Below are 24,936 nucleotides of genomic sequence, written 5' to 3' on the forward strand. Positions count from 1 at the left end.
TTAAAAGCACATCAGCCTTGTAAATCGTTCTTTAGACAGTAGCTTTTAATTCTGACATTCACTTTTCAATCAAATGGTACTGAGTTTTATATTTTTTCATTTTCTGTCAAAGTCTGAATCTACTATGAATTCTACTAGCTTTCCTTTGGTTTATTGCATTTCATTATCTGCTGAGATTCGATATGTGGTTTGCATTTTTAGGCAGCCTAAACCATTTATATCGCAAATATCATTGACTTTGTCAAACCTTCGTGAAATTTTACGAAAATTGGACGGAAGCTTTTTGTGAACAAAAGACTCTAAAGAGTATCAAGACCAAGTGATGAAATAATACTTTTAATTTTCCCGTATTTCACTGATAAAAAAGGAATTTCTATTTAAAATTAACAAGTAGATAAAGTCTTATCTGGGGTAAAAGTTTATTACACATCAATTGCGTTGTCAAACCTACATTGAATTTTATGAACCTTTGGCAGAAGTTTATTTTATGATTAATGTCTGAACAAAATTCAGAAAGTTTTATTTTCATTTTTCAGTTGACATATCTTTTCGCAATTAACAGACAATCTGGGATTATCATTTTTTACATGATAAATTTGAAAACCTTCAGAGACTATCATAAAACTTGGATAGAAGTTAATATTACAGATCAACAAATTAAAAATAATTTAGACGCCTCCGGGTGCGGGAATTTCTCGCTACATTGAAGACCTGTTGGTGACCCTCTGCTGTTGTTTTTTATTTGGTCGGGTTGTTGTCTCTTTGACACATTCCCCATTTCCATTCTCAATTTTATTGAATGGTTTTACACTGTTAACTTTTGGGGCCCTTTATAGCTTGCTGTTCGCTGTGAGCCCAGGTTCCGTGTTAAAGGCCGTATTTTAACCTATAATGGTTTATCTAAATAAATTGTTACTTGGATGAAGAGTTGTCTCATTGGCCCTCATACCACATCTTCCTATATATACTTAAGAAAATGTGGAATTTTTTAAAAACCTGTAATGAACCGATACATGGATTCTATTTTCGCGGGAAGTAATCCCAGGCGAGAAAAAAGGTTCCATGGATCCCTTGACGAATATTCATAATACACCTGAAAATCTATGAAAATTAACTACTTCGTGTCATTAACGAAATTTGCCCAAACAAGGGGTTTTGATAGAGTGTGGCTCCCTTTATACATATTTAGAGTAAAAATTTTGGACATTTTCACTTAAACCAAGATATCACTAGATACCAAATTTACACAATATGAATAAATGTAGCATAAGAGATATAAGAATTAGACTAAAGTATGTTGCTTCAATGTATTGATGAGTTTTTAATGACAGAAAATGTATCCCTTTCTCCATAACTCGTTTGCTTCATGGGGGCTTCGCCACTCGAACCCACTACCAGTGGATGCTTTAACCTGAACCCAATTGGGGCCCTCAAACCCTCGCCGAGGTTTGGGCGTACACTTGAAAATAGCCTAGCTACGCCACTGTTATAAAGGTAACATACATATTAAAATGTTTACCAATTTTGCGATATAGACTCTTGGACACCTCTTGTTAATTTATACTATTGTGGGTATATACACTGTATCGTGTAATTGGATGATGTTGGTCTGTTGTTCGCATGGTTGTTCGCATATGACAGTTCTTGTCCATTCGTTTTTTATGTGTTTTTTTATTTTATTTTTTTTGCCATGTGATTATGGACTTTCCGATTAGATTTTCCTCTAAGTTAGTATTTTTGTGATTTTACGTTTTTGCATTGGGTAAGAAGAATCAAAGACATACTAATTGTTGTTCCCCATTTCCGCTAGGCATGCACCATTTTGGAGTCAATGCAAAGACTGGTCAGTCTGTATTCGGACTAATGTCTTTCTGTGGACTGTTTGCTATCAAACTTATATTTAATCCGGCGGCAGCGTACGCTATTCGTAAAAAGTTTTGTGCATGTGTTTTTTTTTCTTTCAAAAAGAAGGATAGAAAACCAGGAGTCGGTAAATATACTGAATTGTTCATGACTCACGATCAATCTTAATCGTAAGTGTTTTTGTGAAACCGACTCCTTGATTACCTTGATCTACCTTGTATACAGAAGTTTTATATTATAAAAATTTGGTCTCCCATATGTCCCATTGTCATTGATCTCGCTTTCATGGTTTAGTGACTGCTTACATGCAAAGTGTAACTAAAGTCTTTTTTGGTAATGTGAATTTCTCACTAATTATGAGCACTTTTTGTATAGAATATCTGATCAAGGCCTATATATGTCAATACCAGACAGGGTTCACTTGACCTGGTCCTCTTTTCATGGGTCAGTGATCAAGGTTAAGTGTCCGTGGTCAAGTCCGTATGATAACAATGAAAACCCCGCCACGGTCTGCTAAACTCTGTAAAGCAGACTTGTATACCTTGCAATCATTCAATATACAAGTCTGGGAGAACTTGATTTATTCACCAGTTGCATTAGGCTTTGGACTAGCTTTCAATAAATGCGAGTACACTTATTTCGGTGCTTTATTTTTATTGTTTAGATGTTAATTCCAATGCTTCGTACCAATATTTTGAGTTAAGCCGAATGCTTCTGGTTTTTATAGTGTTTGATCTACATGTTCTTATGCAGTGCTGTTACACCACAGTATATGGTTAAGGTGGAGAGTTGATAGATCAAAAACATGTTAAACCCAGCCACATTCTTTATGTGTCTGTCCCAAGTCAGAAGTTCAGTGGTTGTCGTTGGTTTATGTCTGACATATTTGTTTGTCGTAAATTGCTTTGTTATCAATAATGCTGCTATGTTTCTAATTTAAATAGTTTCACATTTTTCATAATGCTGTATTTAATAGCCGATGATACCTTATGGGTTTTCACATTGTTGAAGGCCGTATGTCTGCCAAAATTTGCTTACATCTCCTTTATTTGAACTCTGGAGGGTAGTTGTCTCATTGGCAATAATACCACATCTCCTAACTTTAATGTGTTAATTTGTTCATTGGTCAATATTAAGTTTTAAGGAACATATATATTGACGGGACTTGACACTACCTGATTGTAGTCGATTAGTTAGGTATACTGTTCCCGGGTCAGATCTGTTTCTTGTGTACTCAAAGTATTAGTTCAGCCTTGTTCGTAGAATACTTGAAATGATTGTACGAGGAGAAGGTCTCTCTTGCAGGTTCGTGTGACAATGACCTCATGTTCGTTGTTAAAAGTCAGAATCAGTTTTCTCAAATACTAGTACTATAAGTAATATAATAACTCTATGTGGTGTATGGAATGTTTACACATATTACATGTCCGTCTGGCATGCAGAGCATACATTTTACCTTGACATCATTTTATTGTTTTAAGTGTTCAAAGTTTAGTTTACTTGGTAAGGTCGATTGGTTTCTCAGATACTTTTAGCCTAACACCATGTTCATGTTTCATGGTTAAAAACAATCAGCTTAATGTTTCATGGTTAGATTCGTTCCGCATTATTACCAAAGGTCTCCTTCATTCCACTTAATCAGTAAATCTACCTTTGAGTATTATATTTCAAAACAATAATTATTTAAAATTGTCATTCAGGTACACGAGTGTAAAAAGTTCGTATTGTTCGCCAACGTCGCCAACATTTACGAAATCATTGCTGTTCAATTCGCCAACGTCGCCAACATTTACGAAATCATTATTGTTCGCCAACTCGCCAACATTTATGAAATCCTTTCTTATCGCCAACTTCGCCAACATTTACGAAATCATTACAGTTCGCCAACTTCGACAACCAACATATTAATACAGCATTAGCTAGTGCTTTTTTATATAATAAAATAAAATAAAATTGACTGAATGGAAATGGCAGTGGCGGATCCAGCCATTTTAAAAGGGGGAGGGGGTCCCAACCCAGGTCAAAGGGGGGGTTCCAACTATATGTCCCCATTCAAATGCATTGATCGGCCAAAAAAAGGGGGGTTCCAACCCCCGGACCCCCCCCCCATTGGATCCGCCACTGAATGGGGAATGTTCAAAGCGACAACATGCAGACCACAAAGCAGAAACAGCCGAAGGCCACACACGGTTCTTCGACACAGCAAGAAAATCCCGCACTTCAATGGGAGCGGGCTTCAGCTGGCCCATGAACAAAAATATGTCCTAGTTTAGTGCATTTTGGTTCATTTATACGTTTTGTAATTTAATGTGACTAATTGAAAGATTATTATAACACCAAAACTGTTGACAAGTTATTAAAGATGGCATATTTTGGAATTACGAAATGTTACTTAGTATATCGAATCACTCATAGGGTCTTTGTGCACATCGGATAAACACATTTGTTTTAAAACCAGTTATTTGCATGATACGGGTTATATTCTTTTATTTTATTTTTAATGAAGGTATGATACTTAACCGCTAACGGGAGGGAGTGTGCTTGGTTTTTATTTGATTAAGACTAAGTATAACTTACATTTTTTAATTCAAAATATAACCATCAGAAATAGCAGTATAATTCATCATGAATAACAATGTATCTAAATCTCGTTTTCACATTGGTTTGCTCAAAACTGAAAAACCTATTTTTGTGGTTGTAACTACATTGACCAGCAATGCACACACACACACACACGTACCAGAGACAGATATCTGCACGTACATACAATTTATTTATTTCTTCATAAAATTATGACCCACTTTAATGATTTTAACTCCTGATATGCACCTACTCTTTCTAGTCGTGTCCAGCACAACAAATTACATTATATATTAACTACAATAATGTGCGCTTAAACCGCCAATTATGTATAATTTAAAAGCATAAATATAAACAAATAATTTACATTAACTGAAATCTTTAAGCTCCTCGAAAGTTATGGAAACAAATCCTAATCAAGTAAACCATACACTTATATAACTAATTTTCTATATTTCGTCAGTTTGAAAATTTCAGTTTAAATAACAATTCTTCATGTCCTATCCTTCCACAATTTTTACAAAGACGGTTTATCCAAACATTGCCATCATTCCGCCTAATCCACCTCCGCCGCCACCACCACCCATTAGTGAGGCTAATCCTCCTCCCTTTCCACTCATTAAATCACCTGCCATGCTTTTAATCTTGTCTCCATTTGGGCCGTTTAGAAGACCGGCTAGTGGATTTGAATCGTCGACTGTGCCCCCTGACAGCATTGCAGATGCTGCGCTTAGAATGCTTGAGCCTTGTGGTCCATTCAATATTCCCCCTAAAGACCCCTTCAAGTCATCACTACTCATACCAGGCATACCGAGCATCCCTCCCATTTTATCCATGTCAATACCTTCCAATAATTTTGAAATGTCTGGTGATTCTGGATTTTCTTTCAAACCATTAATTAAACTGTTTAAATCCTGCTGTCCACTAGCGCCACTAGCTCCACTTGCGCCACCCGTTCCTGCACCACCCATAAAACTTGTCATGTCAAACGATGACATGGAATTGGAGGGTTTTGATGACTGACCACCTGCCATTTTACTGAAATCTGGCATGCTCATAAAACTACTACTTCCGGTGTTAGGTGTATTATCTGGTGGAGGGTTTATATTTGGGTTTGGACCTTGACCACTGTGTCCTCCACCATTATGATTTGTGTTACCGGTGTTTGGCATTTGGCCACTTCCGCCCTGATTAAAAGATTGTTGATTGTTTTGATTTCCATTCTGACCCGGCATACCATTACCGAATCCGCCTTGGCCGCCATTATTTCCCATCCCAGTGTTACTTCCACCATTATTAAATCCACCATTTCCAGCTTGATTAGTCATTCCATTATTAAATCCGTTTTGTCCTCCATTGGAATTTGACATTCCGTTACTAAATCCATTGTTTCCAGATGGATTTCCATTTCCATTATTGAATCCTCTTTGTCCATTGGCATTCGACATTCCATTATTGAACCCTCCTTGTCCGTTGGAATTCGACATTCCATTATTGAACCCTCCTTGTCCATTGGAATTCGACATTCCGTTATTAAATCCGTTGTTTCCAGGTGGATTTCCATTTCCATTATTGAATCCTCCTTGTCCATTGGAATTCGACATTCCGTTATTAAACCCATTGTTTCCAGCTGGATTACCATTTCCATTATTGAATCCAGTTTGTCCATTTGTATGCGATCCACCGTTTGGATGAGAATTTACCAAGCTCATAACTTCTGCTGCTGTTTTTCTACCTGCCATCATTTCTTGCATTGCGTTCTTAACTGCATTTCCGTTTGGACCGTTCATCATACTCTGAATTTTATTCATATCAACCACTGTAGACTGCTGGTTTTGCTGAGATTGTGTTTGTTGGAATCCATTTTGACCTGTCTGGCCAGAATTCATACCTTGATTAAATTGACCATTCATGTTATTTTGGTTCTGAAACCCGTTCTGACCTTGTTGTGGTCTTCCAAACGATCCTGTCATGCCGCTATTCATTTGACCTGATGTTTGAGGTCGATTAAACTGATTCTGTCCCATATTTTGTTGCCCGCCGAATCTTCCCTGTTGGGAATTAAATCCTCCCATTTGGCTGTTCATTCCTGGAAATTGACCATTTCCATTTTGTCTTCCCTGCATTCCTTGAAATCCGCCCATTCCATTGTTGAATCCGCCCATTCCATTATTTGATCCGCCCCTTCCATTGTTTGATCCTCCCATTGTATTCTGTCTCTGTGTGTTTCCAATCATTTGAGGAAAAGCATTGTTATTTATAGGTCTTGCTTTCGTTCCAGAAGTATTTTCTGCCAGTTCAGCTCTAGGTGCACCGGCATTAGGGTCAACTCCTAGAAGTGAAGCTAGATTTTGTCCACCAGCGCCACCTGTTGGTGGTGGCCTGGGACCCCCACCGGTCATACTTTTCAACATTGACGAGATAGCAGGATTTGACATTAGATCATTTATTGGGTTACCCCCTCCTCCTTGCCTTTGCCCTGCACCTCCTCCACCTCCCATCATGGCTGCCAATGGATTTGAACCTCCGCCTCCACCCCCACCACCCATCAATGCTGCCAATGGATTTGAACCTCCTCTGCCTCCACCCCCGCCTCCCATCAATGCTGCCAATGGATTGGATGAACCGCCACCACCTCCTCCACCACCCATTAGTGCTGCCAGAGGATTACTTGATTTCTTTGGTGCTCCGCCTCCAAGGAGGGACATCAATCCTCCTGCTCCACCTCCGCCACCTCCTCCCATCATACTTGACATCATAGACATCATAGGATTAGATGATCCTCCTCCTCCTCCACCCATTAATGAAGACAACATTCCTCCCATTCCTCCTCCCATTCCTCCTCCTTTGCCCTTTGTCAACATAGGCAGTAACATTGGGAGCATGCTCATCATTCCACTTCCGCCTCCTAGCATACTCGATAAAAATCCACCACTTTTTTTCTCCCCTTCCTTCTTACCCCCAAATAAGTTTTTAACTTTATCCAAAATACTGGGATTTTTTGCAGCCGTTTCGATTTTTTTTGCTGTGTCTGGATGATTTTTTTTCAATTCGTCAATTTTTTGGTCTGCTGTTTTAGTTGGAGCAGCTGTTGATGCAGATGAAGGCGCTGGGTTATTTTTCTCATCTACTTTTTGCCTCAATATTTCCAATAGTTCTTTTGCGCTATCGGCTCCAACTTCTTTTGCTAAAGATTCAAGTAGGTCTTTTTTCTCGTTTTCCTTGTTTTGTGTTGCTGGTGCAGGATTTGGGTTGACTGTTTGTGTTTCTATGGAAATCATTTCTACAAGATAAATTAAACAAATAAAGTGTTAAAACAAGTATATTCGTTTTGATGGTAATATATGCATGACGTAGCATAAGTACAATATTAACGTGATAAAATCCAGTGGCGGATCCAGGGGAGGGTTCCTGGGGTTGGAACCCCTTTTTTCTGCCGATCAATGCATTTAAATGGTGTTATTAAGTTGAACACCCCTTTTATCCTGGGTTAGGACCCCCTTTTATAAATGGCTGGATCCGCCCCTGCAATCATTGGTAGTAATTACAGGCATAGGTCTCAGAAAAAAGTTTCTGTATATAAAAGGGGGGGGGGGGGGGGGGGGGTTCCGAGACAAGTGCCTGTGGAAGTAATAAGTGGAATAATAACATAAAGTTTTATAAGAAGCCATTTTTACCTAATTGCTCAATTTTTCATATTTCGATTAAAGAATGATATATATTAGAAAATGTTGCAAATGATTATCTCAAACCCTCCTTACACAGAAAAAAAAAACACGAAAAAATAATAGTAACTATTTTGATTATCTCCTTGTAGTACCGAAACTGCAAAACAATATTTGTAGTTGTAAAGATTTATTTTGGGTTGCTTAACGTCCAGTGGCAAACATTTTTATGCATGTTGTGGCTGATTGTAGTAAAGAATACGCTATTTAAAATCAAATTGTACAACATCATAATACTCTACAGAATTTTGACACTCAATTATGCTGTTTCAGGATATTCCAATTTGGTAATAAATCTTGAACATTGCAATTTTAGGGTACAACCTGGGAAATTTCTTATATTTTGAATTTTCAGTACCTAACGCATCTTATTTGTATTGAGAAAATCTTGTAGTTAGTTATTTTTATACACACACCAGTGGCGGATTCAGAACTTTTCCTAAGGGGGTGGCCCTCTGACTGGCCTAAGGGGGGGGCTCCAGTCATGCTTCAGTGATTCCCTATATAATCAACCAAATTTTTCCCACGGAAGGGGTGGGGGCAGGCCCCCCCCCCCCCCCTGGATCCGCGTATGCACACCAGGTCTTTTGTTTTCTCGTTTGAATTGTTTTACATTTTTCCATGACGAGACATTTTATAACTATGACTAACAAACGGGTTGAGATTTGCTCATTGTTGAAGGCTGTATGGTGTTCTACAGTTACTTATTTCCACGTCATTTGTTCTTTTGAGTAAGGGTGTCTCATTGGCAATTTATCGTTTCAAATCAACGATATAAATCATTGCATTCTTCCCCGAAATCCCGTAAAATGAAATCCCGAGTCCCCATCAGTGTAAAGCCCGAATGTCCGAAAAAACAAAGACCCAACCCAGATGTCCTTGTAAAGTCCTTCCTCCCTCTATATAAAAGTGTGCTTAAATATTTACCAGTAGGATAAATTGTTGGCGACCATATATCCTCCCAATAATGAGTATAGTTCCGTACAACTGTAGCTCTAAAAAGGAAAATACAAAGTTAAACATTTTTTACACATCTTATAACTTATAACTTGAAATGTATTCATTTATACGGAAAACCCTAAAAAAACATATTCCATATAGACATGCAAATTTTATTTCCATTCATAATTTTATTACGGTGTTTTCCCTTGTGTTGCATGTGTGAACGCACAAAAGTTAAAAAGCCAGAAAACGCACTGGCAAATATTAAAACATAGAAGCCCTTGGGTGTAATTTCGTTTTTTTAGGCTTTTGTATAGTGTGAATGTCTAATTTGTACCTGGTATGTCTCTTTTCTTCTGTTTAATACGGAGTCTATGTGTAAGTCTGGATTGGGTTTACAGAACAGAGAATGATCAACACAATCAGATAATAAACTGGCAAAAAATATTCAAAGTGAAAATAATCATAATAAGCCAAAAATAGAGAAAAGACAATCCATTGAATTGATTACTAAACGGTATGGGGTTTTCTCATTGTTGAAGACCGAAGTTTGTATGACCTTTAGTTGCTTATATCAACGTCCTTTGAACTGTGGATAATTGTCTCCTTGGCAATCTTTTCTCATCTCAATATTTGTTAAAAATATTATAATGGGATGCTAAAATATAACGAACAGTGAATGATAAGCTCAAACAAAAACAAAAAGAAGAAAGAGAAAATTTGTATAAATAGTTCCAAGAATAAAAAACAGAGTTATCCTATCTTGTTTGCTAAGGAATCGGAGTATTAAAGAATTTAATAGTGTTATACATGTACTTACTTTACTTTAAACGGATGGGTTGCTGCCATCGGAGCCCTCCATAGCATTGTTACATTTCTTTTATATGATGCCTCTGTATGGCTGATACTATCCTCATAAATGTGACATTGTAATGTCCTTGACCTTCCGAGAGGTATCCATGACCCCTGAGGTAATGGTATAATTTTACTAAAGAAGCTTTTGTCCTCAAAAACTTGCATAAAATATCCTTTGAAAAAGTCATATTTTCCTTTGGACGTTAAAACAACTGAAAAAGAAAAGAAATTCACAATTATTATATGAAAAAATGAAAATAAAAGGCAGAAATTTATTGATTATTGCATGATTCTAATAATGAATAATTCAGAGACAAAGGAAATAAAATATATTTTCAAAATCCTGTATCAATGTTCTTGTTGGAGGAAGCACACTTTTATTGTTTTACAACACTGAACACCAACTAGTATTTGCTTCATTTCTTGAAAGTTTTAAGAAAAATTGCATAGCTGTTGATGTATTTCTTTTTCCTTTGTTCGTGTTATTTTTTCTTCAGGCCGGGTTTGATAAAGCGATTCGGTCAATACCAGTGTGTGTATCATCAGTAATTTAAGCTTTTCTCTTATCATCAAATATTCAGAAAAGACAAATGCATTACTTAAAAGAATGCCTGTACCAAGTCAAAAATATGACAGTTTTTCCCCATTCGTTTGATGTGTTTGAGATTTCGATTTTGCAATTTAATATAAGGGACCGGTACGGATTTCTCTTGGAGTTCAGTATTTTTGTAATTTTACTTTTTAAAATATTTGATATTTTATTCCAATCTATATCATGTTTCAACATTTGTTAAGTTGTAATTTTCCATTCCAACTTGTCATTTTCATAATATATCGTCTCGTTCTTGTAACTTGAGAATTTACCCGGAAGTTTCTTATTAAAAACATGTAAAAATTGGACTGAACATGATGGAACACACTTGAATATGACGACGCAAAAGATTCTATGAGATTTGGCTTTCGCATGTACACACTAGATGCATGGTATAATTATTTTTTGCGATCAAAAGTGTTCGCCCTCTATGCCCCCTATGAATCAGCCACTGTACCCTCCATCACTCTAGTTATTATTGATCATTGTAAAAAAAAAACCACCCAGAATTTTAAAAGACCAAAGATTAAACGTATCGAACGAGCACACGCACTTGTGTCTAGTTTAAATCACACGCGCTTTGAGCACCGTCCTTATGTTTTCTTATCTTTATTATTATTATTTTTTTTTTAATAAACATTCCTTAATAAGTTAACATTATTTTCACTTAACTAATGTGGGGTTTCTCTTATCGTTACGATATAACTATAGCAGTAGTTTACATAATTATGCTACCATTCTTTTTGTTATTTCTAGTAACCTTTGCCAAAATATTTTTATTGTGCAAATTTTTCCAAATATGAAATGAAAATTTTAGGTCACCGAGATAATTTTCAAGCTAAAAAATAAATCAAGAAAATAAAATCAACAACGAAAACCTTCTATAAAACTTTTGTTTTGAAAAATATGTTGAAAATAAATCTATATATTAATTAAAATAGATAAACACACAAAAGTGCGAATACACCAACATTCAAAGCGAACAAATAATAGTCATGAGTCGTTCATTGCCCATTATAATGAGCAATTTTATAGTTGTCACCTAGCTATTTACATTTTTCTTGATAATATCAACAAAAAGCTTAGAACAACATATATTAAAATAACAAGAATAGACGAGTGTGCACCATTTTCTAGACAAGATAACTGAGAGACAACAGTTCCTACTACAATTTTATGAACATTATTGTACAAGGGGTATATATCCAGAGCTCATTACATATGTTTTCTAGGATATAAAATGGGCTAAATATTTTGCGCTAAAATGAGTTATAGTTTGTTGCAAAAACATCTAATTTTTTTCGCTAAAATGTCCTCCGCCGACTTTATCACAACACTAATAAATAAACTAAGGTAAAAAAAAAATGACATAAATGAAGAAACGTTAATGATAATGAATTAAGTTTTACGAAGAAACCAAGAAAAAAAAAAGACAATGTCAAACAAGAAATAAATATTTACCTTCCACAAGTTCTCCTGGTTTAACTTTTGTTGTGTTTACTTTTATTTCAAATGGTGGATCCCGCGTAAATTGAGGAGCATATTCCCAGTTAGTATTTGGTCTTTTGTGTTCTGGTCTCATACTTGTACATGATTGTCTTGTAACTCCTGTTTTAAAGCTTTTAACATCACTTATTATAACAACGGCAAATATAAACAAAGAAAATAATTTAGAAAACATTGCACTTTTAAAACTTTTTTGGTTACTATTTAGTTCGAATCATTTGTTTCTTATAATATTGTGTATTTACTTTTAGTCCATTACTCAGAAAAAAGGAGAAAACACTTCCCGTGATGATCGTCAGCATAAATATGACATCAACAGAATGTTAGGAAACTTCCGAGGCACCACACAGGAGATTTTGTTAAGTCCCAATTTAGTTTCGGATCACAATATTAGTATTTGTCTTTTGACGAAAGCGTTTGATCTTATTGTGTTTTGTCATTCCTTTCAACATTTAATAGCTGAAAACTAAAAAAGGTTTTAGTGAATGTGAAGCTGTGTTAAGATTACGTTAAAGGGATTGACGGATTTGATGTATCTATGTGCGAAAAGGTCTCACTTCCGTTTTTAAAATGTTCCCGAGGGTATATGTGCTACAAAAGTTTCACAAAGTATATTTTCTAGTTAAATAAAAAACAAAAGAAATAATTGATAAAAATAACTTTCGTTACTCTTTTATGTTTACTATATTATTTTTATTTAAATGATGGCATCCGTATTTAGAAGTTGCCATTGACAAGGAGTGATTTGCACAATATAGGCTTTCCTTTCCGACTGCTTTGACTTTGAATTTGTTGCCTATCATGTATTTGAAAAAAATGATACGTATTTAAATACAAACACATTTTTAATCGTAAATACGATCAACAGCACAAACATAATCTTAATCCTATAAAAAATGATATTGGAGAAAAAGTTCAACATTTAAAAACATATCATGAAAAAAAAAACTTTAACAACTATAATAATGTTTGAAGAAAAACACACATACTTTAATGAATAAATAAATAAATTAAAGAAAGTTTTGGGACTTTCCTTTTTGAATTTTCCTCGGAGTTCAGTATTATTGTGTTTTTACGTTTTAATATAAAAATAATTCTTCAAATTTGTAAAAGTATTGCTTGTCACTGTAGTGTTTCTGTTTATATTGCAAAAACGGAGATATACTTGAACTGTGGTTTTTACCAGAATACTTAATGTTTTATTTTTAGCTTGCATGTAGAATTCTTCAAATCATGTAAATATAAAGTTTGATGTCTAAATCAACTTCGACAGGTTCATGATTCAACATGGCTAACATGATATCGGGTACACCAATACAACATAGCACTTGTCATGTTAAACCATTGCCAAGGGCTTCATGTAATTGCTTTTTACGAAATCACAGATTTATTTCTTCATTTTACAAGATGAAATTGATATTGACTTTTTTGTTTCTTTTGTCAAATGTTTCTATTTGTTTGACATATTCGACTGGAGCCCCTAAATCTAAAACCGTTTGTAGCAGACGACAGCCTCATCATGGAGTTCAGCCACAAATTACCAGTAGTCCATACGTTATCTTGGTAAATACAACTTTTCCCGGATATGGTGACCTAATAGAGGGTGAGTTTTTAAAATGAGGCAAATTTGGGAAATGTTTTCTTTGCATTTCAGAACTTTTTGTTTTTGTTAATGTAAGTTTGAAAAATAGCTATATTTTCTCAAGTTAACTAACTAGAAAAAGAAAGTCGTTTGTAAAAAAACATTCATTGACCGCGTGACAGTTTATATCGAATTTGTATTATTTTACCAATTATGAATCATTTTGTTGAAGTGCAACATATGTTAAAATTTCTTCTTTCCAAATCAAAATAAACAGCACTTGAGTTGCATCGCATGACATAACTATCCACTCATTTTTATCATATTCTATGAAATACAATATTATGAGTATATATTATATATATATCTGCCCTGTACATGCGTATAGGTACTAGTATTGTCTCCGGCACAAAAAAAAATGTCATTTCATTTAAAATTCTCTAGCTTCGAAACAAACAACCAGCAAATCATAACATAAATATGTAATATGTTTTATTTTCAAGTATGTGTAGTCATTTTAGGCAAGAAAATTGTTTAAATGAGTGTTTTTTTCAGTTTGTTTTCATGCACAATTACTACTGAGACTGAACTGTTTGGGAAAAAAGTTGTTTTTTTGGGAATGATTTTAAGCCATTTTTTTTTTCAAATTGGGATTTTTCTCCAGGGGAAAAAGCCTTTATTCTCCACTAATTTAAGGCAAACAATATCACTGAAAGGTTAAAGAATTTTTCAATCAAAGTTTAAAGTGATAGTTCGATATTTAAAGCTTTCATTCTTAAAAAAAAAAAAAAAAATCGAGACAAAAGAAATTTTAAGATACTGCCAATGACAAGTTTTAACAGCAAATTATTTGGATTAAGATAAGCATGATAAAGAAGCGAACATTGTTTCAATTGAAATTCGTGTTGGAAATAAATGAAGGCTTATTTTGCAAATTAGAGTACTTTTTATGCCCCACCTACGATAGTAGAGGGGCATTATGTTTTCTGGTCTGTGCCTCCGTTCGTTCGTCCGTCCGTGTGTCCGTTCGTCCGTGCGTCCGTTCGTTCGTCCGTCCGTGCGTCCGTTCGTTCGTCCGTCCGTGCGTCCGTTCGTCCGTGAGTCTGTTCGTCCCACTTCAGGTTAAAGTTTTTGGTCAAGGTCGTTTTTGATGAAGTTGAATTCCAATCCACTTGAAACTTAGTATACATGTTGCCCATGATATGATCTTTCTAATTTTTATGCCAAATTATGTTTTGACCCCAATTTCATGGTCCACTGAACATAGAAAATGAAAGTGCAAAGTGCAGGTTAAAGTTTTTGGTCAAGGTAGTTTTTGATGAAGTTAAAGTCACATCTACTTGAAACTTAGTACACATGTTCCCTATGAAATGATCTTTCTAAATTTAATTCCAAATTAAAGTTTTGACCCCAATTTCACGGTCCACTAACATAGAAAATTATAGTGCAAGTGGGGCATCCGTGTACTATGGACACATTCTTGTTTGTTGTTGTAAAAACGACATTTTTTAACCTTTTAAAATTCTCTAGCTTCGAAACAAACAACTAGCAAATCATAACATAAGTATGTAATATGTTTTATTTTCAAGTATGTATCTTCGCAGAACTGCTTTTGATTTTTCATAAGTTAATTTCTTTTTCAGTCACCGTTAAAGCCAAGGAAAACGCCAGGTTTAGAGGCTTTCTAATACAAGCTTTGCCAGAAAATGACAAATTCGTTCCAAAAGAAACCAAACCTATAGGAGCATTTTCAAATGGCGGGAAGTTGATAAACTGCTTCCAAGAAAATGACACGGTGACGCATACTAATAACCAAGGCAAATTGTCAATAAAACTGGTCTTCAAAATGTCAACAACAGAAGTGTACAAGAATTTCTCCTTCCGGTTTGTATCTAAAATATATGGTTCCATATGTTTTTGACAAATAACCACATCATAATTTTCACAACTAAGAAAAATTAGAAAAATGAGAAAAAAAATCTGATTGTAACAAAGGACAGCCGACTCACTTGTCTCGTGATATCGTGATTGTCGCGAGATCTCGCAATGGTTTCAAGCTCTGGTGATATTAAATGCTATATGCATGCTTCAACTTCTTACTTTATTTTGAATTTTAACTTTTAGATTCGAGCATCAATGATAAGTCTTTCGTAGACAAAACGTGTCTGGCGAACAAATTATAAGCCTTGTATGTTAAGCATTCTCGATTTTTTTTGTTCATTCTTGTTTTTAGCAGCAATGTTATCCTGTTGTGCGAGTTTGTTTGTTTGGAAGTGTCACCTTTGTATTTTATCTAATATATGTTCATTCGATTGTTTAGCAGTGTTACCTTGTCATGTTCATTCGATTGTTTAGCAGTGTTACCTTGTCATGTTCATTCGTTTGTTTATCAGTGTTACCTTGTCATGTTCATTCGTTTATTTAGCAGTGTTACCTTGTTTTGTTCATTAAATTGTTTAGCAGTGTTACCTTGATTTGTTCATTCAATTGTTTAGCAGTATTACCTTGTTTTGTTCATTCGATTATTGAGCAGTGTTACCTTGTCATGTTCATTCGTTTGTTTATCAGTGTTACCTAGTTTTGTTCATTCGTTTATTTAGCAGTGTTATCTTGTTATATTCATTCGACTGTTTAGCAGTGTTACCTTGTTATATTCATTCGTTTGTTTATCAGTGTTACCTTGTTATATTCATTCGATTGTTTAGCAGTGTTACCTTGTCATGTTCATTCGATTGTTTAGCAGTGTTACCTTGTCATGTTCATTCGATTGTTTAGCAGTGTTACCTTGTTATATTCATTCGATTGTTTAGCAGTGTTACCTTGTCATGTTCATTCGATTGTTTAGCAGTGTTACCTTGTTTTGTTTATTCGTTTATTTAGCAGTGTTATCTTGTTATGTTCGTCTGTTTATTTAGCAAGGCTATCTTGTAACGTATCTTCGATTGTTTAGCATTAAAATATTGCTTTGTGTTTTCGTTTTATTAGCATCAAAATCTTGCTTTGTTTCTGTAGTATTTTTATTTTAGCACCCCAATATTCCGTATTTTTGTTTTATTTTCCAATTTTCTCTATTCTCTTTTAATTATTGGCCCGTTTTCTACAATATTTGCTCATTAATTTCTATTCTGTAAGCCCCATCCAGATCCTCATTATTGTATTTATAGTCCAGCAGATAGGTGAAATATTTGAAAGAATTGTGCACTTCGTGTTAAAAGCACCAAATTTTGCTCAAACGTACTTCTATCTATATTCTTCAATTTGAGATATGGAGGCAAGCTGGAAATATGGTTTACTTCCGGTAAAATCCAAGATGGCGGATGCATGTTGAAATCTCAACTTTTTTAATTCTATATTTTTTTTAGACAAAGAAAAGTTTAAACTACAAGAACTGATGTTTGAATTTGATCGGAATCGCATCAAATGGTTTTCAGAGTTGTTTATAAAATTGTAGCAGCATTTTGGTGACGTTTGGTTTACTTCCGGTCGAAATTTCGTGTTAAAGTTCAAAAGAAATGTTGACTTTTAATTTACCAAAAGTGAGAAGAAGGATGTAATAGAATCATGTATTTAAAATTCATTTATGGTGAATATTATCGTTTCATTATTATTTTTGAATGTAGATAGACTAACACTTTATAAATCCTGAGTCTAAATAACAATTCAAAGGTGAACTCTTAAAGATTTAAATTATTGAGACATCAGATGATCAATGACCAAGAAGATCTTTCTCAAATGTTGAAGAGGTTCACTGGTCTTTATTCGATTTTTTTTTTATATATTTGGAGTTTAGTGTGATGTTCATTATCACTAAACTAATACACAATTTTATATAGGGGCCAGCTGAGGACCACCTTTGGGTGCAGGAATTTCTCTCTGCATTGAACGCCCATTTGTGACCTTCGGCAGTTGTCTGCTCTTTGGTCGGGTTGTTGTCTCTTTGGCATATTCCTCATTTCCAGTCTCAATTTTTAATGTATAATTGCTGCAATGCCCTTCATCGGCAAAGTGTATTAATATTGCTGCTGGATATGTGACTTTGGAGGAAAATCTCGTAAAATATAAAGAACTTTCATGTTTACTGTCTAAGACCAATCTGAATACACAATATGATGGCAGTGGTCTTCCATGTGCTATGTACAAAAACAATGCCACATGGCATAAGACCTGCTATCTAAAGTTCAATTCAACAGAATAAAGAGAGCTAAAAAAAGACACCAAAAAAGATAGGTGATATGTGAAAAACAGGCAATCTGAGCTGTAAACTCACCCGCACCAGCTTACCATGTAAAAAAGCAATGACAGAATATGTATGTTTCTTTTGTGGTTTGTATAAACCAGATGAAAACCTCCACAAAGTAACAACAAATCATTTTGATATCACTGTTCGTCAATGTGTACTAAAGCTTTAGGATATAACTTTATTAGAGAAGCTCAATGCTGGGGACCTTTTTGTACAAGAAACGAAATATCATGTCCAATGTCTTGCTAATCTTTATCGAAAGGCATCAAAAGTTTCTTGTGAAGATGAGACTAAATAGGAAGAGAAACACGAATAATCCATAGAATCGCATAAGCGAAATTCATCAGCAACATTAAAGATTCCATAACCGAGGAAGATTTAGCACCAAAATTCAAGATGTCAGGTTTATTCTAAGTGAATAAGGAATCTAGGTGTTGGCATGGAAGACAGAGTTCATAATACAAGAACGAAAAATAAACTTTTTTTTTACAAATATGGGTTGTTTGAGAGAGCTTTCATATGTTTGGATGGAGGTTTGTCTCAATGGCACTCAAATTACGACAACTTCTCATATAGTGCTTGCTTATTTACCTGATATTCGGAAATACAAACAAGGGAGAGAGAATTAACTTGCTTTCAAAGAAGATATAGGACCCTCTCTTCAGAAAGCATGTAATGATGACTTTGACTCAAACTAAATGCAGATTTATAAAGCAGTAAATATCATTCGCAGCGACATGTTTATTGTTACATTTGGGTTTAACGGTAGTTTTTCAGTGCACTGTCAGGCGAATTCGGTTCCAAGATCTCTATTAACTCTTGTGAGTATGTTGTTGTATGGATCAGACATCACAACTGACTCTTATTCTCAGGATACACTAACGATTGCTCAGATCAAAATATTAAACCGCTACAGCTGAACCTGTAACTCCCCACAGATCCCTCATCATGCATCCAATGAAACCCCCTTACATATGCACCTAGGAATAATGGTTACCTGTCAGACAAGAAAACATGGAAATTAATTAGTGGATACATTTTTCATTTAGGCTTTTGGGTGTCGTATGATAGAGTGCTCTCAGTATCCGCAAATCTTACCACTCTGCTTTGCAATGAATATCAAGAAGATCAAAAGTTTGTAGTTCATAAGTCAAAGAAATTGTTTTCAGTAATAGCTATTGACCATGCACATGAACAAAACAAATATGTTGCTAAGTCAGATGGAGGCACTGTTGAATTAACAGAAAACCAATTAGCCATGTGAAGATGGATGATAGCTTGACGAGAAATGGCAAGAATTGCTAAAAAGTATGAGAAGAGGGGCGAAAGATACCAGAGGGACAGTCATATATCGATTTTTTTATGAAGAGGACATTCTCACTATGAGCAGAAACTAAGTGTTCAAATGTCGTTTATCAATGATGTAGCCTCTTTGGTAGAAGAGTTAGGAAATCTATTTCTTGCAGACAGCAACAAATTATCTGTACTATTTAAAAATATAGCTTCCTCAGCAGTTGTTGATACTTTTCGTCGTTCGTTGAAATTGTTGGACAATATCAGTATGAAAAGTGTATTTAAGAAGAAACCAGGACGAGTTCTTTTAACACGAAAATCACATCCATCCACCAGTGGCATTCAGTCTGATTTACGTATAAAGTGTTTAGAACCATTAACAACATCAACGATGATGTAACTGTTGTAGATACTATAAAGATTGACTGTGCAAGGAGACGTGTTCAAGGGCAAATATGCCTACCACGAAACTGGTAGAGCTTTTCAAGTATAGATGAAAACAAAAACAGAGATCGTTCATTTTCTGTCGCATTAACTGATGAATGAACTCAATTTCGGGAAAGTAATTGTTGCTACAGTTGATACCGATGTAGTAGTACTTGTTGTGTCCTGCTTTCATGTGACAAATGCAGCTGATATATGGGTTGCTTTAGGACTGGAAAACACTATAGATACATTTCAATTCATGAGCTGGCTTACTTTTTGGGACAAGAAAAAGCTTATGCATTGCCTGTTTTCCATGCATTCACTGAATTCAATACTGTGGCTTCAATCGTTGGTTAAGGGGAAAACAGCATTGTATACTTGGATGGCATTGAATGGTGTCACAAGAGCGTTCATCGTTTTGACAGACAAGGCGAGGACTCGATCAGAATAACAAAACCACTATTACGCCATTAATCGAGCGATTCGTTATGAGAGACCTGGCGAGGACTCTGAATTACAAAACCACTATTACGCCATTAATCGAGCGATTGGTTATTCTGATGTATGAATTTACAAATATATCGGAGAAGGTCAATGATATTCAAACTATTTTTTTTGGCAACATTGCTAATTTTTTTTTAAACATATCATTTTGTCCCTAAATTACGTTTTTTGTGATATTTTTGACTGGAAGTGAAAAAATTCCGACGTAAATATCCCAAGTGCTTCAAAGAATTGATAAATTGTGTAAAACAATGAATACACAATACTTGTATCGTCTTCAAAGCAAAAGTTGACGACCAGGTGTGAGAATTATTTAACCATATTCAGTTATCAAATGCATATTCGCCATTTTTATGATAAAACCGGAAGTGGATAAAATTAAGCTTGCCTCCATATCTAATTTTGTTTAGATTGATACAAAGTAGGTTTCTACCAAATTTTATGCTTTTAACACAAAGTGCACAATTATTCACCTATCTGCTGGACTATTATTCCAGCTGTTTTATATATTATATACAATGAATTTTTTTTTTCAGTGCTACAATTGTAAAGGATTTTAGGACATTTTGGACAGATGTGGCATCAGCACCTATTTCATCTCCTGGTAAGTCCTGATACCATAGAAAATATGATGTAACGGTCTAGCATTTAAACCTTATTTCTTTTTATTTTGAGTAAATGGGAAAACTTGCAATTTTTCCATCATTAACTTACAATACTGCATATAAAACCTGACTGTTATACATTTTGATGTATGAAACATAGCAATAAGTACAACTAGGGACTGCACTTTAAGCATCAACTATTGCTGCATACTGCAGATTAGTCCTGTTATCCTTTATTCAATGTCATTTGCAGTATCCCTCATAGAACAGAAAAATGCAAAATCTGCCGTTTATACTTATATCCAAATTTTTGAACAGAACATCGCTATTTGTGTCTCAGTCAATACTATATAAATAACACATAGCTGAGAGTATGATAGATCAGATTGTTACTATACCTGCCAACTTTTCAAAATGCCCATGGGGGTTTTGCGTGCAAGATGGCTGTCATAGTTCTAAAAAAACCTTCAAGGGGGCCTTTAAATACTTTTATAAGCCTCATGTCATTGTAAAATTAATTGTTTTGTTTAAAATTGTGCTCAAAGTTGCTCATTCAAAATTTCAATGAGGGAATGGGGAAATCCCCCGCAAATAGTGACAGTTGGCAGGTATGTGTTACCCCGAGAAAACATTGTTAACCGAGGGGTACCAGTCTGCTCTATCATCCTCTCAGCTATGTGTTATTTAATTTATTATACCGAATGTCCTATCATTATTGTCTTTAACTGCACGGCCGACACTCGGCTAACCGAGAGTTTGGTCGGTTAATCTATATTGAGTATGCGGCTATATCGGCGGTTGGTCTGTTAATCGGGTTGGCTAAAGTCTGTTAATCAGGTGTTATCGAGAAAATCATTGCAAGGTCAGTATGTTTCATTGTATAACTTTTTAATTATATTTATATCATAAAAACTATTCATGTCTGACAAAACGATTTGGAGTACTGAATCCAGTGGTGTAATTATTTTTTTTCTAGCTTCAATAAACGATCTATAAAATGAAAAGGCGAGTTACTCATCAGTAAATTTATACACATTTTACACACACAAAATGTACACAAAAATGACAAGTTGGTTGAGTTTACTTGCATGCAATATTTTGAACATCGAAAAAAGACGGGCATTATGTTCGTTTACCATATTAACATCAATATGTAAAAAATCTACACGAAAAACTGTATTTTGGTGACATAAATCAATTTTTAATACAAATGTGGTCTGTTAATGGGTCGGATGTATAAAACTCGGTCTGTTAATTGGTCTGTTAAGAGTTATGAATGACATTACAAGCATAATTTAATTGCTATATGGGGTGTTATCTGAATAAAGGGATAGACTCAAGATTAGTGGCTAGAATATATGGAAACAACACATGAACAATGAAACATAAGTTTAGACAATGGAATCTGAAAATTGATAGAAATGGTTTCAAAAAGTGTAATATCAAAGTAATATTAATTTCAAAAGACAATACATACCGGAAATAAACTCCTCATAGATACCAGGATTGAAATTTTATATTTACGCCTTATATTTACGCCAGACACGCGTTTCGTCTACGAAAAACTCATCAGTGACGAAAAAAAATACGAAGTTGAAAAGCATTGAGGAAACACAACTAATACCGGCGTCACACATCAGCGTATAGCACTGGCGTGTTCAAAATCATTTACGCTGCCAATACGCCAGTAATTTTGGATGCATTTAACCTGTCAATCATATTTGTAACGTGTGCAAAACGAGCTTTAAGCGTTTATTGGGCGTACTAGAAACGTATGTTGGCGTATGTTGTATGTTTTTTTATGCTGCATACAAATTTCCTGTGATTGTAGCGTTCATCAAGCGTATTTACTTTCCTTCATTGGCTAGAGGAATAGAGGGAGGGTTGATATCTCATAAACATGTTTATCCCCGCCGCAATTTTGCGCCTGTCCCAAGTCAGGAGCCTCTGGCCTTTGTTAGTCTTGTGTGATCTAGTATACATATTTTTTAAGGGGCCAGCTGAAGGACGCCTACGGGTGCGGGAGTTTCTCTCTACATTGAAGACCCATTGGTGGCCTTGGCCTGCTCTATGGTCGGGTTGTTGTCGCTTTGAAACATTCCCCATTTCCTTTCTCAATTTTACCTTTGTATTTCGACGTACTAAAAACTTATGCAACGCGCTTTGAACTATTGCTAAGCGTTCCTATGGCATGCAACTAACGTATACCGACTTTTTCAATTTTCTCTGTACGTTTGGTGCACGCCGGTCTATACGTCAATGTGTGACGCCGGCATAAGGTAATCTATTCCTGAGGTAGAAAAGCCTTAATATTTCAAAGAAAACGCATGGAATTTAACCAGCTGCATTGAAACACATGACAGATTCATAGATGTTACAGACTTTGAACAGACAAAAAAAATAAGGCTGATTGATAACTTGGCGTAAATAATAAATTCGTGCGAATTCGAGCGGCCAATCAGTCCATATAACGCTATATTGAAGTGACACACCCTTCAATGAAATGCAAAGAAATAAAATTAAAATAAAAGTTCTCTTTCTATAAGGATACTGTTGCACCGTATTGTAATTTTTTCGTCACAAGTACATCTCATTTTTTCAATGTGAAAATATAAACTAAAGGTAGTAAGACTATTGTCGTGGCTAAATAACTCTTAACTGACACGATTTAAATTGTCCAACCCATTAACATACTGTATTCCCCTAATATTCATTAAAATGTGGTATTACTCAATTTATATAACAATTATGAAATATTTATCAATGACAATTATTTTTTTAGAACCAAAGTACTATTTTGTGTCCTTTAAATCATATATAAAAATGTTTTTTTAGCCTTTTATCCAAAATATTGCTATGCGTACAAGCATAAAAACCACATACTTGCGAGACGCCTTTTCGTTTTACTTAAAACTGCGCAGGCTATGCGTTTTTTTTACTGGTGGAAAATGTTCTATGATAGATATCATTTTGTCAGACACTTTTCTTTTTTTGATGTGGTTCTCATAATATGGCAAAAATCTGTATATTTAACAGAGTTTAACATTAAATTGTGAGTTTTACTCTTAACAGACGTATAACCAACCCGATTAACAGACCAACCGCCGATATAGCCGCATACTCAATATAGATTAACCGACCAAACTCTCGGTTAGCCGAGTGTCGGCCGTGAACTGTTGAAATTTAAATGTAAAGTATTTAACTATGACACCACGTACGTAACGTTAAAAATCAACATAGAAGCAAAGTTTTTTTATATTTTATTTTGAGCCTATTAAAAAATTCTCAGTCAAAACGTGAAACTTGTATTATTTGATGTAAATTCAATTAAATGTCCTTTAATTATCGATTTTTGATTGATCTGCATGAGAGGGTGACATTCCAAAAAATTGTCAGCAATCGGATAGAGTAAATTGTCTCCCTTGTATTAGCCAATCAAAATTTCTAATGAAAAATAATTTAACAACCCTGATTTTTTGTCTGCTTTTATAACTAGATACTGGTCCATCGCCATCTGAAGACTGGACAAGAACCGTAATAAAAACAGCAGAAAGTATCAGTAAAGGAAAGTCCGAATGGGATCGAAACATTGAAGAACGGTTAAATCTAGGGTATTCTCGAATGTTTAATTCCCTAGGACAACTGAAAACCAGAAACATTTTTAGTAATCTGCCATTTACGAACAGAAACAATGACCATAAAGAAAGTGATACAAATTCGTTGTACGAAAGTGATAAAAAGCTGAATACATTGTCATCTGATTTGCTAACTAAAGAATTGTTACAAGGAGACGTCAATTCTGCTGTATTCTTAGCAAAGAAGTTCAACATTTCTTTTTCAGATCGAAACAAACAAAGATTATAACAATATTAAACTAAATGTTGTATATTTGATCATTGCTAAACAGGAAGTGTCGTTAATGTGCAATGCAATATGATGACATTTCATTAATGAATAAGAATTTCGTATGTTTTACTAAATGTACCTGTGTTTTTGAAGTATTGATTATGTCCAAATGACATATATATATATCGAAGGGATGACTTGGTTTACTGTTTCATCTTTGCTTATCTCCCTTATCACGATTTTAGATGTAATAAGCAGAATAAGCAGAATAAAAGTTGAATCAGTCTTTTCGTACCTTTGTTCATCTATATTCGTTTAAACTTATTCCCTTTCTTAAAGATATCTATTTTGAAAGTTATCTGCTACTTTTGATACAC

General features: G+C 34.8%; 2 protein-coding genes across 2 annotated transcripts; one reads left to right on the top strand and one right to left on the bottom strand.

Moving 5' to 3' along the window:
* Positions 1-4,623: 4,623 nt before the first annotated feature.
* LOC139500878 (uncharacterized PE-PGRS family protein PE_PGRS46-like) lies at positions 4,624-12,443 on the bottom strand. Its single transcript, XM_071289771.1, has 4 exons — positions 12,019-12,443; positions 9,931-10,177; positions 9,096-9,163; positions 4,624-7,726 (listed from the first exon to the last, which is right to left on the bottom strand). Exons 1-4 carry the CDS (start codon positions 12,236-12,238, stop codon positions 4,974-4,976), a joined length of 3,288 nt encoding a protein of 1,095 aa, XP_071145872.1. The 5' UTR covers positions 12,239-12,443; the 3' UTR covers positions 4,624-4,973.
* Positions 12,444-13,386: 943 nt separating this feature from the next.
* LOC139501538 (putative defense protein 2) lies at positions 13,387-24,714 on the top strand. The gene is made up of 4 exons (XM_071290650.1): positions 13,387-13,666; positions 15,289-15,529; positions 20,645-20,712; positions 24,210-24,714. The coding sequence occupies exons 1-4, from the start codon at positions 13,471-13,473 to the stop codon at positions 24,575-24,577; spliced, it is 873 nt and encodes a 290-aa protein (XP_071146751.1). The 5' UTR covers positions 13,387-13,470; the 3' UTR covers positions 24,578-24,714.
* Positions 24,715-24,936: the final 222 nt, after the last annotated feature.

This window comes from Mytilus edulis, chromosome 13 (genome assembly GCF_963676685.1).
Source record: "Mytilus edulis chromosome 13, xbMytEdul2.2, whole genome shotgun sequence".
NCBI lineage: Eukaryota > Metazoa > Mollusca > Bivalvia > Mytilida > Mytilidae > Mytilus > Mytilus edulis.